This window comes from Rattus rattus, chromosome 5 (genome assembly GCF_011064425.1).
Source record: "Rattus rattus isolate New Zealand chromosome 5, Rrattus_CSIRO_v1, whole genome shotgun sequence".
Taxonomy (NCBI): Eukaryota; Metazoa; Chordata; class Mammalia; order Rodentia; family Muridae; genus Rattus; species Rattus rattus.
Window position 1 is genome coordinate 130,352,369 of NC_046158.1, and position 15,044 is coordinate 130,367,412.

The window sequence follows — 15,044 nt, forward strand, 5'->3', positions numbered from 1 at the left end:
CCTTGAGGTTTCAAAAGTCCATGGCAGGCCCTGCACCCCTCCCCCACCCTCTGCCTCTCCCTCTCTGCCCCCTCCCCGCCTACAGGTCTGGATGAAGAATTCTCAGTTACTTCTCAGCACAATATCTGCCTATGTGCCACCATGATGATTGTGGACTGTTCTCTGAAAATGTAAGCAAGCACCCAATTAAATGTTTTCTTTTATAAGAGTTGCCTTGGTTATGGTGTCTCTTCACAGCAATTAAACAGTGAGTGAGACACCAGCCAAGATTTTTCTGGGACTCAAGGCTCTCTCTGGAAGCCTGGCTGGAACTCTGGCCTCATGATAGAAGAGACCAAGCCAAGGAAAGTTGCCATTAGCCAGAACAATGTCTAAGCCCTGCTCACTGAGACCTGGGTTTCCAGATCTGTGGTCACTAGTCATAGCCAAGTTCAGCTTTAGGAATGGAGCATCCAGCCCACCAATGGAACCTAGAAACTCAGCCCTACCTAGGAAGTGTCAGCCACTCTCTGGGATAACCAGGGACCCATGTTAAATCATAGTCTTCTACCCATCAACACTTTCTTTCTATATTGGAAGCATGATCTGTCATTTAATGTGCCTAAAGGGTAGCCCACTGCAATTTCCACTCACTAATTCAAATTTCTTTATAAAAAGTGTTTAATTTTACTTTTGCTTTTGAAATGAGTAGCACTAATTGTTTTGAAGACTCACAAATATTTTTTCTTTTCTTTTCGGGGTCAGTGGGAAGTTGGTGATATATGCCTATAATCCCAGCTTTAAAGAAGCTGAAGCAGGAGATCAGTCTGGGTTAAGACAGAATAAGATTTTACACACAGATAGACAGAGAGAGAGAGAGAGAGAGAGACAGATAGAGAGATATATAGAGAGATAGATGGACATATATATTCAGGGGGATAGATGACTCTAGACACAAGACTAATGCTCAAATGAACTCCCAGAGATGGTGGGCAGCATGCCACAGCATGGTTTTATTGCTGTGAAGAAACAACACAACAACTGTTATAAAGGAAACCATTTAACTGGGGCTGGCTTACAGTCCAGAATTCAGGACTTTAGACCATCACCATCATAGCAGGAAGCACGGTGGCATGCAGGCAGACACGGCACTAGAAAGGTAGCTGAGATTCTACATCTGGATCAGCAGGCAGCAGGAACGTAACTGGATTGAGCTTTGGAGACCTCAAACCGTGCCCCCTTAAAGTGACACACTTCCTCCAGCAAAGCCATTCTTACTCCGACAAGGCCACACCTCCTAATAGCACCACTCCCTTCGAAGTAAGTATTCAAGTATTCAAACACATCATTCCCATTCAAAACACCACAGGCTGTCTCACCCCTAACAAAGAAGTTATCTGTATCTGACACCCACTAACAAGGGGAAAAGCAATTTTTCCCAGTGGAATGTAACTGGGAATATCAACCTTACTCCACAGCAGGCCCTGTGCCCGTGTATAGTTGACAGGTATAGTATGGAATCAGTGTTTTTTGTGGATTTTTCATTTTTTGCCTTATTGTTCTTACACTTGTTTGTTTTGGATTTTGTGTTTGTGATCTCTCTCTCTCTCTCTCTCTCTCTCTCTCTCTCTCTGTGTGTGTGTGTGTGTGTGTGTGTGTGTGTGTGTGTCGGTTTTATTTTCAGTTTTTGTTAAAGAGAGAGAACATGAAAAGAGAGTTGGTTGGTTAGGGAGGTAGGTAAGATCTGAGAGGAGCGTTGGGGAAGGGGAAAGCATAATCGAACTGTATTGTATGAAAAACATTAAATAAAATAAAAAAAACTCAACCAAACAGAAAAGTAAAAATCAGAAAGGATGAACTATGACCTTCTGAGTGGAAGAAAATAAATACTTACTATGTCATAGTGAATGTATTCATCTTTATACCAAGACAGGGTTTGGCTTGTGCAATGTGACTTTTACCGGGGTGATTGCCATCATCGAAGACTCACTGCCTCCGTCTGCTAACCCAGGCCTAGTCCTGGAGGCTCCCAGCCTCCGTACAATCTAGGCCTCGAATGTTTTCAGCCTGTGAGACTTGCTGCTGAGTAAGCTCACCCTTTCTAGTTCTTTCTGAGCTCTGGCTGGCTGGTCAACTCGTCTGCTCTGGCTCCAACTCCTCTCCAAGCTGACTGATTCAACCTGGCTTCTCTCAGCCTCTCCTACATTGCTCTGCTTGGCCTCAGACTAATACAATACGTTCTCCTCCTCACTCTCTGGTTTGTTCTGTCTTCATGTGCATCCAGCTTGTCCTCTCTTCTCTGCACCCCTGTCTCTGTATAACTGTCCTGGTAAAACTGCCTGACTCTCCTCTCTTTCTCTGCACTGCTCTCTCTTCAGTAGCCTCTTTTGCCTCTCTCTTCTTGTGAGAGTTGTGCATATCCTATTCTGTCAAATCTTTCTCTGATTTGTCACTTTTCATTGTTTGGGACTGAAGGTGTACACTAAGGTCATATCTCTGTTCCAGCTAGAGGTGCTAAGGGCTGAGGCACATCACAGCTTGAAACAGGTTTTTCCAGGAAACAACACAATCTCGGGGTTCACGGTGTGCTCAAATATCCTGCAACGGGCTTGGATTTGTTTGTTTTCCTGCAGTTCTGGAGATGGAAGCCAGCACCTTGTACATAGTAGGCATGCATTCTACCACCCCAGCCCTGGTAAGTTTCTGCTGTTTATATCCTTTCTTTTTGTAATGCAGTTGTAAGACATATGTGTCAGGAACCCACGAAGTCAGAAATGAAAGGGAGCCATCCAGGGCTCCATCCCCACACCTCCCGAAGGAGTTGGAAGAGAGCAGAGGGGCTGCTGGGCCACCGCAGGCTCAGATGCACTCCAACTCTTCTTTCTGTCTCACACACCTGCTCTCTCCTGCGCCATAACTGAGAGCAGCCTGCTCCTGAGCATGCTACAAGCAAACATCTGCACCACTAGCCTGAGGCTGCAGAAATCCCAGTCATCACCGTGGTTCCTCCTTGCCCTACCCAGAATCTGCCAGAGGCGTAGCAAGAGGCGTCCTTTACCCTTTCCCGCTGGGTTCCTACCTTGTGCGTCGTGGCAGCATACAGCAGATAGCCTGCCTGCGTATGAACGAGTCCCTTGGGCGTCCCAGTGCTCCCAGACGTGTAGAGCATGAAAAGCATGTCTTCACTGTTCATGCTTTCAGGGGGACACACAGGGGCCTCATTGGCCATCTCCTAGAAGGGACAGAAACGCATCACCAGGTCAAGGCACTAAGGCCCTGGACACTACCACTTCCCTAGCTGAAGTCAGGATTTTTAAAGTTACATTCTCTGTTAATTTCAAATGCAGAGACACAAAAAGATGGAGTGTGGCTGGTGGGGCAGCCTGATGTCTGGGCTCTTACTAGCATATGCGGAACTCTGGGCTCCACTTCCTGGGTGAGGCAAAGAAGGTAGGCATTTGGTGAGTATGGGGGCAGCAGGGAGTGAGGAGAGGCGGGGGTTGACGGGGAGTGGGAGCAGACCCTTTAAGAAACCCCGCCTGAGAGCCTAACAATTCTGACCCAGGCGATCTACTAATAATCTCTCCTCACACTGGACACCAGGTGAGGTAAACCCACCTGCTCAAGGGGGATGTCCAGATTCCCCATGGGAACCTTGGTGTCCGTCCTGTGAGCCACCAGGACATGCTGCACTGTGGGGCAGTTCTTCACAGCTTCGTCCACTATTTTCTTCAGCTCCACCACACGCCCTCCCCGGAGTCCTTGGTTGAAGGTGATAACAACCTTGCACTTGGCTAAGGGAAACAACACGGACATATCTGATCAGTGTTAGGCCTTTGCAGCCTGGCCTGACTTGGAGCTGTATATTCTAGGCCTAAGAATGTGGCAGAGGAAGTCCAATCAAGTAAAAGAAGCAACAGGAAAAAAAAAGCAAGGGTCTGCTTGCTGTGGAAGCCTGGGTGTCACATATAAATGCCCCATCTTTCCTCAACTCTGAAGACTGGAGGTGGTGTGGGGTGGGGGATTAAGATTACCTTGAGACTAAACTGTCCTGCCACAAGTTAACAACATAAAGACAGTTTCCCAGTCAGGCTCTTCCCCTCATCTGCCCCAGAAGCTTTTCCCACGTGAGGGATGGACATATTGTCTATTGTAACCACCTTGGCAGAGAAACACGAAGAGATAAAGACCAAGTTTCAAGGTTTTCACACCACCATCCCTTCCAATGACTGTAGGCCAAGGCCCTTCACTGTCCAGAGAATAGAACCTCTGTCTCCAAGAGGGTGCCAGGAGTTGTGGTCCAGCCTTGCTTTCGTGGGAGCACTCCCCCCGCCTCCATGGGAGCACTCACCTGTCAACATCCATTCTCTTCAAGGACCGAGGCAGGCTTTGCTCAGAATTCTCCCTGGAAATCCAAACTTCTACAGCCAAGCTAGCTGAGGCCCAAGGCAGAATGTAAGAGATACTACGGTACTGAGGGACTATGCTTCACACTACCTCAATGGGATAAACCAGCAGGATCCCATTTGTGATTAATTTCAGTCTGTCCGTGTGTAAGAGTCTAGAGTAAGTCGTCTAGTGATACTGCCTGGAAGGGCTTCCTCCAACCCTGAGTGTCATGCTTTGAATTTCAAGGGTCTCCCACGTGTTCCCAAGCTAGAGGTTCAGAAAACTTCAGGAGGTACAACCTGAAGCTATTGTGTGTTACCTGGAGCATGAGGTTGAAGGTTACATTCTACACACACACACACACACACACACAGAGAGAGAGAGAGAGAGAGAGAGAGAGAGAGAGAGAGAGAGAGAGAGAATCTCTTTCTTGCTTTCTGTCTGCTATGAGGTGAGCGGCCTCTGCTTAGTGGTCGCATTACTGTGATATTCCCCCTCCCTGTGGGCACAGAATCAATAGAGCCAAACAAAATGGACTGAACCCTCTGAAACCCTAACCCAAAACAAAATCTTCCTCACTTAATATGTTTTATGAGGTAAGCGGCTACAATGGCACAAAAAGAACTAATACACCAGGGCCTTAAATCTCTGTATCAAGGGCCTATCGCACATCCAGGATCTGGGTGCTGGGAAGTTACCCCAGTTGTCTTCACCCAGCAGTGCTCAAGAGACAGCATACAAATAAGCAATGCACATGGCTACTCTCAGGTCTGCCCCATGGGTCATGCATGGCTGAAACGCTGGAGTTGGCTTTGGACTCCTCTTCCCAGCTCCATGGCCTGCTGTCAATGGTGCTTCCCAGAATCACCTCCCAGATGACTGAAGACACAGGCTCTTCTTCGTGGACAATCAGGAAGAATGGCTGCAGGAGAAGCGCTCCTGACCCTCATAACCAGTACCTCTGCACTCCCACACTGTTTATTCAGAGGTCCTCTGATGCTGGGAGCATCCCCAGTACCCAGCTACCAAACAGCCGTATACTACAGCCACTCAGGGTCAGCTATGACTCCTCATCTCAGGGAATCTTAGCAGACATTAGTCACCATGGCCAAGAGCAGGAGAGGAAGGGGTAACCTGCTTAATGCTGCAGCATCAATGCCTGTGGGAAACTAGCTTTCCTAAGTTGTGTGATTTGGGGTAAATCACTTAATTCTCTGTGTCTGTTTCCTAGCCTAAAGGAAATAGTGGTCAAGTGTTTTGGTATACTCCTTTGATACCAGAGCTTGGGAGGGGAAGGCAGGCTGATCTCTGAAAGTTGAAGCCAGGCTGGTCTAGATAATGAGTCACAGGACAGTCAGAGCTACATAGTAAGTAAGACCCTAACTAAAAAACAAAGTGAGGGGTGGGGGACAAAAGTCACCTTTTCATAAAGAAAAGACCACGACCAGACTGGCACTGGCAAGTGAAGACTTGATATTTATAGAACACCTTGATCCTTAGACAATGGAGTCCTATTCACCTAGCACCGATTCTCAAAGCCTCTCAAAAATGGAAGGAAGGCATACTTCTAAGTTCATTTTATGAGGCCAACACTGTTTTCCTGCCAATGCCAGACAAAAACACTGAAAGAAACTGTAGAAGAATAAATATCCCTCCCGAACAATGGTGCAGAACTCCCCAATGCCATGCTAGTCTCCAATCTGTACCCCACGGCAAGCAGGGCTTTCCCACAGGGAAGCAAGGCTAGTTCAGCAAGCAGAACCCGACAGTACCACACACCACACTGACAGAATAAAGGAAAAGGCCTATGCTTCAACAAATGAAGAAAAAGCATTTGACAAACTCAACATCATCTACTCTAGAAACATAAAACAACAAAAGAGGAATCCAACGACGCATCCTCAACCTGACAAAACCTGACATCACAGCTGACTGAGAAAACCTAAAGTGGGTCCCTCTGAGATCGGGACCAAGAGAGCACCCCAGTTCACCCCACTACTAGGCAACATGGTCACAGGACTTCCAATCAGAGTCAGTCAAGAGTAGAAAGAAGCCTTCCCCCGGCTGGCAGTGCGGAGGCTGCACGATGCTTGGAGTTACTGTAAAAGACATTAACCAGCAGGGTTTCGTCAGAGCTCTGGCAGCCTTCCTCATAAAGTCCGGGAAGCTGAAATTCCCTGCATGGGTGGACACAGTCAAGCTGACCACACAAAGAACTTGCCCTCTATGATGAGAGCTGGTTCTACACACGAGCAGCTTCCACAACATAGCACCTGTACCTCCGTGGTGGGGCGGGGTTTGGTTCCATGACCAAGATCTACAGGAGACAGCAGAGAAATGGTGTCAGGCCCTGTCACTTTAGCAGAGGCTCCAAGAGTGTTGCTGGTCAGGTCCCCCATGCTCCTGGAGGGGCTGAAAATAGTGGAAAAGGACCAAGATGGGGGCCACAAGCTAACACCACAGGGACAGAGAGATCTGGATAAGATTGCTGGACAGGCGGCAGCTGCCAACAAGGAGCGTTAGAACAGAATGATGGATTAATAAATTGCCTCATTCATTTAAAAAAAAAAAAGTAGAAAGGAAGAAGTAACATTATCTCTACCCACAAAAGGCATGGTTCCGTAGGTAGAAAATCCTATAAACCCATTTTAAAACTGTGAAGGTTAATAAGTAATCAATAAATTTACAGGATATGAGAAAAATGGAAATTTCAGTTGCATTTGATGGGCAAAATGGTGTTCACCAAAAGACCAAGGTTAGTAAATTTCAAGGCCAGTGAGAAGACCATCTCACAAACCCAAGGGTGGAGATGTGTTAGCCTTAGCGAATTCTAACACACACACACACACACACACACACACACACACACACACACACACACACACACACAGAGAGAGAGAGAGACAGAGAGACAGAGAGACAGAGAGACAGAGAGACAGAGAGACAGAGACAGACAGAGACAGACAGACAGAGACAGAGACAGAGACACAGAGAGAAAGACAGAGAGACATAGACAGAGAGAGACAGACAGAGAGACAGAGAGAGACACACACACACAGAGATTCATTGTACTTTTCTTGAAATGACCAACCGCAAAAATACTAAGAAAAAAAAAAAACAGGACAGATATACAAACTCAGTGGTTTCTAGAACCTGTGACCTTCCTTGAGGAGCCTGCCCAGGGTCTGTATATGGGAAACAGAAGGCTCAAGCTATGTAAACAGTGGGCCACCACCCACCCATCCATCCATCCATCCATCCACCCACTCACCCAGCCAGCTCTCTGACAACACTAAAACCAAGGACACACTGTTGCTTTTCTTCCTAGGATACTCAGACCCGCCTACAGTCTGAAAGTCTGTTTTTAAAGCAGGGTATCTCTATGCAGCCCTGGCTGACCTGGAACTCTCTATATAGACCATACTGTCCTCAAACTCACCGGGACCCACCTGCCTTTGCCTCCAGAGTGCTGGGATTAAAGGAGTGTACCACTATGCCCTGTAGGTCAGAAATTCTTGCCAGTGAACCACATGACCCTCAACTCCTGCAGCCTTGTGGAGGCAGGTATTCTCCACCCCTGAGTGCTGTTCCTTGCCAAAGCTGTTGAATCTCAGTACCTTTCAAGCCTCCTACACCACTGTGCCCTTTCACCAGCAGTGTGGCTCTGCCAGGCCTTCTAGGCCTCACACAGACGCATATTCAGATCTAGGCCTGTTCATTCACCATGAGCCTGCCCCGGTGGCACCTGTCATTTGTCTGTGCAACTTCTTTTTACTATTACTACTACTACTACTACTACTACTACTACTACTACTACTACTAGTAGTAGTAGTAGTAGTAATATATTAATTAATTAATTAATTTTATAGAATAGTTTATATATTTACATGTCAAATGTTATCCCCTTTCCTGGTTCCCCCCTCTCCTATCCCTCTCCCCCTTCCTTTATGAGGATGCTCACTCTCCCACCCAATCACTCCCACCTCAACACCCTGCCTTCCCCCACACTGGGGAAACGAGCCTTCACAGGACCAAAGGCTTCTCCTCCACTGAGTAGTGCTATTAGTGTTGGCTGAGAGCCCGAGGTGTGGGTCTCCTAAGCTCCTCCCATGCCCACCCACGCTCACCATCATTGATCCTCCCGGCCAAGGACTCTGCACTAAAGCCAGCAAAAACCACTGTGTGGATAGCTCCAATCCTGGCACAGGCCAGCATCGCTGCCACAGCCAGTGGGGACACAGGCATGTAGATGGCCACACGGTCCCCTCGGTGCACGCCATGCCTCTTCAGCGTGTTGGCCAGGCGGCATGTGGTCTCCAGAAGCTCCCTACAGCATAGAAAAGAGAAGGCCATTAGAGACAGGGGAGAGACCCAGTACAGCACAATGGAGGGTGGGACAAGTCACAGACTGCAGGCACTGTCTCCCGCCCCAGGGCAGAAGGGAAGGATTTGCAGTTTGGCAAGACAGAAATGGTTTCAACATAAGTACATCATGCACCATGTTGCTAAGGACGCCTCACGGCCATTTCAGTTTCCGAGAGGTCACGGTCCTAAGACTTCCAAAAATGTTGGCTTCCAAAAACAAACAAACAAAAAAGGCAGCTTTTTAAAGAAAGTCTTCTGGCAGGAGAAAAGGAGGCTCCTTCTATATCGACAGAAGTCAGGGGCAACAAGAAAACCTTCCTCCTCGTTAGGGACTTAGACCTCAGTGGGACAAGGGCCAACTTGGTGAAGCCATAGTGACTGTAAAGAGAAAACACCAGAAAGATGACTATCCTGCCTGTAACCCCCTGGGAAGAGGTCTGTGTTAGGCACTGTCAGTGCACAGATGACAGATCGGACACACACACACACACACACACACACACACACAGGCACACACACACACACACACACACACAGGCACAGGCACAGGCACACACACTCACACACACACACACAGGCACAGGCACAAGCACACACACACACACACACACACAGGCACACACACACAGGCACAGGCACACAGGCACAGGCACACACGCACACACTCACACACACACATTCACACCTGCATCTACATGGTATGCTGGGTTGGCTTGGAGTTCACTCAGGATCCTTAGCCCTTTATTAATCATAGCCCACGACACTAAACTCCAAGAATACTAGGAGTATAGGCTAGGAAAGTTACCATATTATGGAGGCAGAAAAGAAGAAAAGCAAAGGTGGGACAGAAGTAAGTTTATGGTGCCCATCAAGGCTGTTTGAATGCCTTATCTCATTAAACATGGACACGTCTTTTCTATACATTTTCGTATTAATTAATTATTTAACTAACTCGAAAAGGCCCCTTTTTTCTGGGTTGAGGGAGGCTGCCACTGGTCACATTCCTGGCCTCTGAGCTGTGCTAAGATGCTCTAAATAAGGCAGAGCCAGGCCCAAGGAGGGACCCTGTTTCAAGGCCCTCAAAGCCCCTGAAAAGCATAGTTGCCTATCCACAGGGCTTCAAAAGAGGCTAAGTTCAACAAAGAGGCCTCTGGGAAACCAGACCAGAATGAAAATACAGGGCCCCTCCCCATTCCCCCACACCCCCACCCCCATCTCAGGCAGAGCCTGAACCCTTTGTTTCTTCCGAAGCCATCTGCAAAGGAACGCAAATGAGACTCTCGTGCACATCCACTCTGCGATTGGCCCAGCTGCTGGCCACTCCTGCCCAGCTCAGTCCAGTGCCCCTTCCATCCTTTCTCCCTGAAACTGTAAAGAGGACAAAGGTGGCATTCAGTGGTACTCAGTCTACCCTTCCCCTCAGTTAACAATGAAAGAACACTTCCCACACCCAAGCCACAGACTCCAGGGCCCAGAAACACCCCTCCCACTGAGGGGCCGCCCACAGCTGAAAAAGCAGCTGTGATCAGTAGTGCATGAGTAAGTAGGGCCCTCCCTTCAGCTCTGTTTTCACAGCCCTGGAGCTTATGCCCTGGGCAGTGCAGAGAGAGATGGAGCGCCTGTGCCTGCTGACCAGTCAGGTGTTGAAACCCAGCCCTTACCCTGCAGCCCTGGGGCAGCAGTTTAGAGAAAGAAGGACTATTTTTATAGCAAAGCCTTTCTATAGCAGACACAACCCTACTACAAGTTCTGTAATCAACTGACACTTGCCTAAGGTCACACAATGTAAAGTGTACCCCCACCCCACCCACAACCTGAGAGTCTAAGACGAGTTCCGAAAAAGAAAGAGGGAAGAGAGGAAGAAGCTGTTATCTATTTATTCATTTTTCTTTCAATCAAAGTTGTTGTTGTTGGTGGTGGTGGTGGTTGATGCTTTGAGATAGGACTCCATAGCCCAGGCTAACCTGAAACTCTCCAAATAGCCTAGGCTAGACTGAAACTCACCACCTCCTGTCTCACCTCATATGTGTTAGTATTACAGGTGTGCACAGCCATGTCCAGCTCAAGGCTGTTTTTCTTTTTTATGACTGTTATCAAAAGCTTCTTTCCCTCCTAGTCATTCCAGGATGCTAGCCCAAGGGAGGAGGATATTGCTTGGTGTGTACTGTATTTAGGAAACAACAAACTGAGGATGAGTGATCTGTCCATTCCCCACACTGACTTGGGCTCACTATGTTCATGAAACAAACACTGAAAATCTCATCCTCTGTAGCACCTGTCCCAGTAGAACTCGAGGTCTGCTTAGACACAGCTTTGAGTCCCATTCACTGCGTTAAGCTCAGCATCTATAATAAGGCTAGGCCATAAAAGATACTCAGCAAATATTGATCAAATGGATGAGCGGAGCAGGTGAACATAAAATGAGAGTCACACAGGCCCGGGGTAAGGGAGCCACGCTCCCTGCAGCTCACTAGGCCCATGTCTCTTTCTCCCGTCCAATCGGAGGGCCAACTCCATGTCCTAAGCAATCACAGAAGGCCTTGGCTACAATCTCTAGGATTTAGTATTCCCTTCGGTGCACTCGAGAGAAGAAAGGATTTTAGTAAGACAGCAAATGCAACAAGATGAATCTTTCTCTCCCAACAAGGCACACCAGGTCCTGCATCCCATCTTGAAGAAACAGCCCAGGGGCACAGTTGCTAAGCCTGATTCCTTGGTGATGAAATTCACTCACTCTGCTGCTGATAACCCTCAGAGAACGGAAGCCACAGAAATGGGCTGGGCAGGTTCCTAAACCAAGTGTACCATCATGAGATGTCACGACCAGGACCTTTAGCAAAGAGCGTTGATGAAAATATTGAGTCATCTGGGCATGGTGGCAAATGCCTTTAATCCCAGCACTTGGGAGGCAGAGGCAGGTGGATCTTTGTGAGTTCAAGGCTCTCCTGGTTTACTCCAGGACAGTCAGGGCTGTTACACAGAGAAATCCAGGCTTGAAAACAAAAGAGGGGGGAGGGGGAGGAAGAGGAGGAAGAGGAGGAGGGAGAGGAGAAAAGAAGAGAAGAAAGAAAAAGAAAAAATATTGAGAGTCATATATCAACATGGAAAACTCCCAAAGCTGCTATTTGCCAGTGAAAGGTCGGGAAACAGATACACTTTTTTTGAGGTGTGTTGCACTGTGGTGAAGGAACTGACCTCACCCTTTATCCCTCAGAGGATATCTCCCTGGATACCCAGTAGTGTCTGAGCAAAGATGGGATCTATTGTGGAACAATGTCCTTTGGGCATAGTAACCATTACCCTGCTAACTGGAGCAGCTCTCAAGAGTGGCCCTGCTGCTCTCTCATAGAAGGGGGCAAAATCAGACCCTCACCAGGGACTCCAGCCCCTCCCTCCTGCACCACCCCACTTTCCCAGCTGTTTGCAATTCTGCCCTAGCTGCTTGCAATCTTGGAGGTGCTAGAAGTGTACAGAGTTTCAAAAGTAGTCACACAGGCTGAAATGGCCCTTTTCAGTGATGCGACAGTTTGGGACGGAGGGGGATCAACTCTGCTCCTGTAACAAACCCCTCTCCCTGGCTTCTGTAAGTAACTCTGATAAGCCTAATATTTCACCACGCTAGCCTGGAATAGAACTGTTGCTTTGCCCCACCTGCCATGAGTAAATATATCCACCCAAGAAAAGCTAACGTAACAAGATCCTACACGACTCCCCATACTTGGGAATAAATGACCTTATAAAAGAGTCCACCGTTAAGGGACTGAGCCCCAACTATGACTGATGTCCCAAGCATCTTTAAAGGTGTCCCATCGATGGCAACTATCGTCATTTCAGAAAATGGGCTAAGAGGTGGGAAAAGAGTGGATACAGCTTGGCCAGTGAACTTCTGAGTGTCCGAAGTGTGCTACATTGAAACTACAGCAGGATTTTCGCTAACACCAGTAGAGCTTGCCTCAATGTCTGGAGTTTGGTAGTGATCACTGCCACATACATATACTCTGCCTTCCTGCAGTGTCCATTTACAGAGCTATGAGGTTAGCAAACCTGTCTGGGGCACCCACTTGTGGCCAGATCCACTTGTGGCCAGGTGTGGTGGTGCACACCTTTAAACCTAATGCTCAAGAGGCAGACATGCAAATCTCTGATCAGCCTGTTCTACAGACAGCCAGGGTTCCACAGACCCTGTCTTGGAAAGGCCCCCCCTCCCGGAAAAAGAATTCCATTTGCTGGCCTAGGTACCTCCATCATCAATCTGAAGAGGACCTGGGAGAAGCTGCTGCTCACAGCTCGCCCTATTGCTGCCATTGAGAACCTGCTGACGTCAGCGTCATCTCCTCCAGGAACACTGGCCAGTGAGCTGTGCTGAAGTTCGCTGCTGCCACAGGAGCCACTCCCATTGCTGGCCGCTTCACACCTGGGACCTCACTAACAGATCCAAGCAGCCTTCAGGGAGTCACGGCTTCTAGCGGTGACCGATCCCCGGGCTGACTACCAGCCCCTCACAGAGGCCTCTTAGGTCAACCTGCCCACCATTGCCCACCATTGCGCTGTGTAACACAGATTCTCCCCTGTGCTATGTGGACATTGCCATTCCGTGCAACAAGGGAGCTCACTCAGTGGGTCTGACATGGTGGATGCTGGTCCAGGAAGTACTGCGCATGCGAGGAACCATTTCCCAGGAGCACCCAGGGGAGGTTATGCCTGATCTTTACTTCTACAGAGACCCAGAGGAGATTGAGGAGGAGCGGGCTGCTTCTGAGAAGGCTGTGACCAAGGAGGAATTCCAGGGCTAATGGACCACACACCAGATCCTGAGTTCACTGCTGCTCACCCTGAGGTGGCCGACTGGTCTGAGGGTGTGCAGGTCCCCTCTGTGCCCTTCCAGCAGTTCCCCACGGGAGACTGGAGTGCATAGCAGCCACTGAGGACTGTCAGCAGCTCCCACAGCGCAGGCCACTGAGTGGACTGGAGCCACCATTAAGTGGTCCTGAGCTGTCTGCAGATGCCTGAGCGAAGGGAAAAAAGATGGAAGGAAAATAAAGTTCCTAAAAGCTGAAAAAGAACACACCAAAAGTGTGAATACAGACCGTTCCATAACTGCCTTTTTTCTCTACACTGGGTATTGCACCCTGGAGACCTCACACAAGCAAGACAATCCCTCTATCACTGACCTGCACACACAGTTAGCTTTATTTATTAGGACAGACTTTTTTAGAGATAAATTTTTACACTGCTCTGTGGCTGGAAGCCAGAGCCTTACACATGCTAGGCAAGCACTCTACCACTGGCATGCACTAGTGATCCTCTGATGACTCCTTAGCAGAGGCAGGCGCTCATGTGTCTCTTTCCCAGAAGGGAGAACATAAAATTCCAGTTTGTCCTATGTTCGTTGCAGGATCTGATCTTTGGCTCTGGGCAAATGCGGCCCAAGGGTTTGTGGAGGCCCTGAGCAGCCCACTTGTTCTGGTCTCTAGCCAGTACAACAGCAGAAGCAGATCTAAGAAGAGTGCATGCTCAACCACAAGACAGCTGCCACCCTTTGGGGTCCAGACATTCACAGGGGCCCCAGGTTGAGAGAAACCTAGGAGAAGGCAGGCCCACTTGTACAACCATGCCTCCCACCTGCCATGTGCTTCCCACTGTGAGCACAAGAAGCCTGTCCCTAGGCCAGCATGACTGGCGTCAGGCCCATCACCTCATAACGCCTCAGTCTAAAAGGGCTGGTTCCCTCTCAGATTCTCATTTCCTTCCTGCATAATAAGAACAATAACTCACAACCGTAGTGTGACCTGTACCCCAGATTGTTCCAAAGCCTTCGGATAGAAGAACTTTTGTAATAGCTTTCTGTTGCTAAAACAAAAATACCTGAGATAATCACCTTAGTAAAAGAAAATGTTTGTTTTGGGTTTACACTTATTGTTTCAGGACTATTGCTCTGGGCCTGCAGCGGAGGCTCAGTACATCACAGTGACAGTATATGATGAAGTCTCTTATGTCAGGGTGACAGAGAGAGAGAGGGAGAGGGAGAGAGAAAGAGAGAGAGAGAGAGAGAGAGAGAGAGAGAGAGAGAGAGAGAACACACTAAAATCCCAATATCCCCTCAAGAACACGCCCATACTGGCCTAAAGGCCTCCCAGTAGACTTTACTTCTTGAAGGGTCTGCTACCTTTTAGCACCACAGGCTGCACACAATCAGCAGATGAGTCTCTCAGGGTAGCAGGGGTAGGGGGTGGGGTGGGGAACAACATTTAAGACTTCCACTGCCAAACAATCTGTGGCCTCTGAACTCTCTCTCTCCATAAAAGGAAACT

General features: G+C 48.5%; 1 protein-coding gene, 1 non-coding gene and 1 pseudogene across 2 annotated transcripts in view; 2 read left to right on the forward strand and 1 right to left on the reverse strand.

Annotated features, from left to right (window-relative positions):
- Acss1 (acyl-CoA synthetase short chain family member 1) overlaps positions 1 to 15,044 on the reverse strand; it is a 49,632-nt gene that overhangs the window by 14,647 nt on the left and 19,941 nt on the right. The window contains exons 3-5 of the mRNA XM_032904396.1: positions 8,496 to 8,695; positions 3,598 to 3,773; positions 3,059 to 3,211 (exon numbers count right to left, since the gene is read on the reverse strand). Coding sequence (XP_032760287.1) covers positions 3,059 to 3,211; positions 3,598 to 3,773; positions 8,496 to 8,695 — 529 coding nt within the window. The remainder of the gene's footprint in view (positions 1 to 3,058; positions 3,212 to 3,597; positions 3,774 to 8,495; positions 8,696 to 15,044) is intronic.
- Positions 6,455 to 6,891, forward strand: LOC116899973 (annotated as a pseudogene).
- Positions 12,572 to 12,724, forward strand: LOC116902523. Its single transcript, XR_004388132.1, has one exon. It is a non-coding gene; the product is annotated as a small nucleolar RNA SNORA62/SNORA6 family (small nucleolar RNA).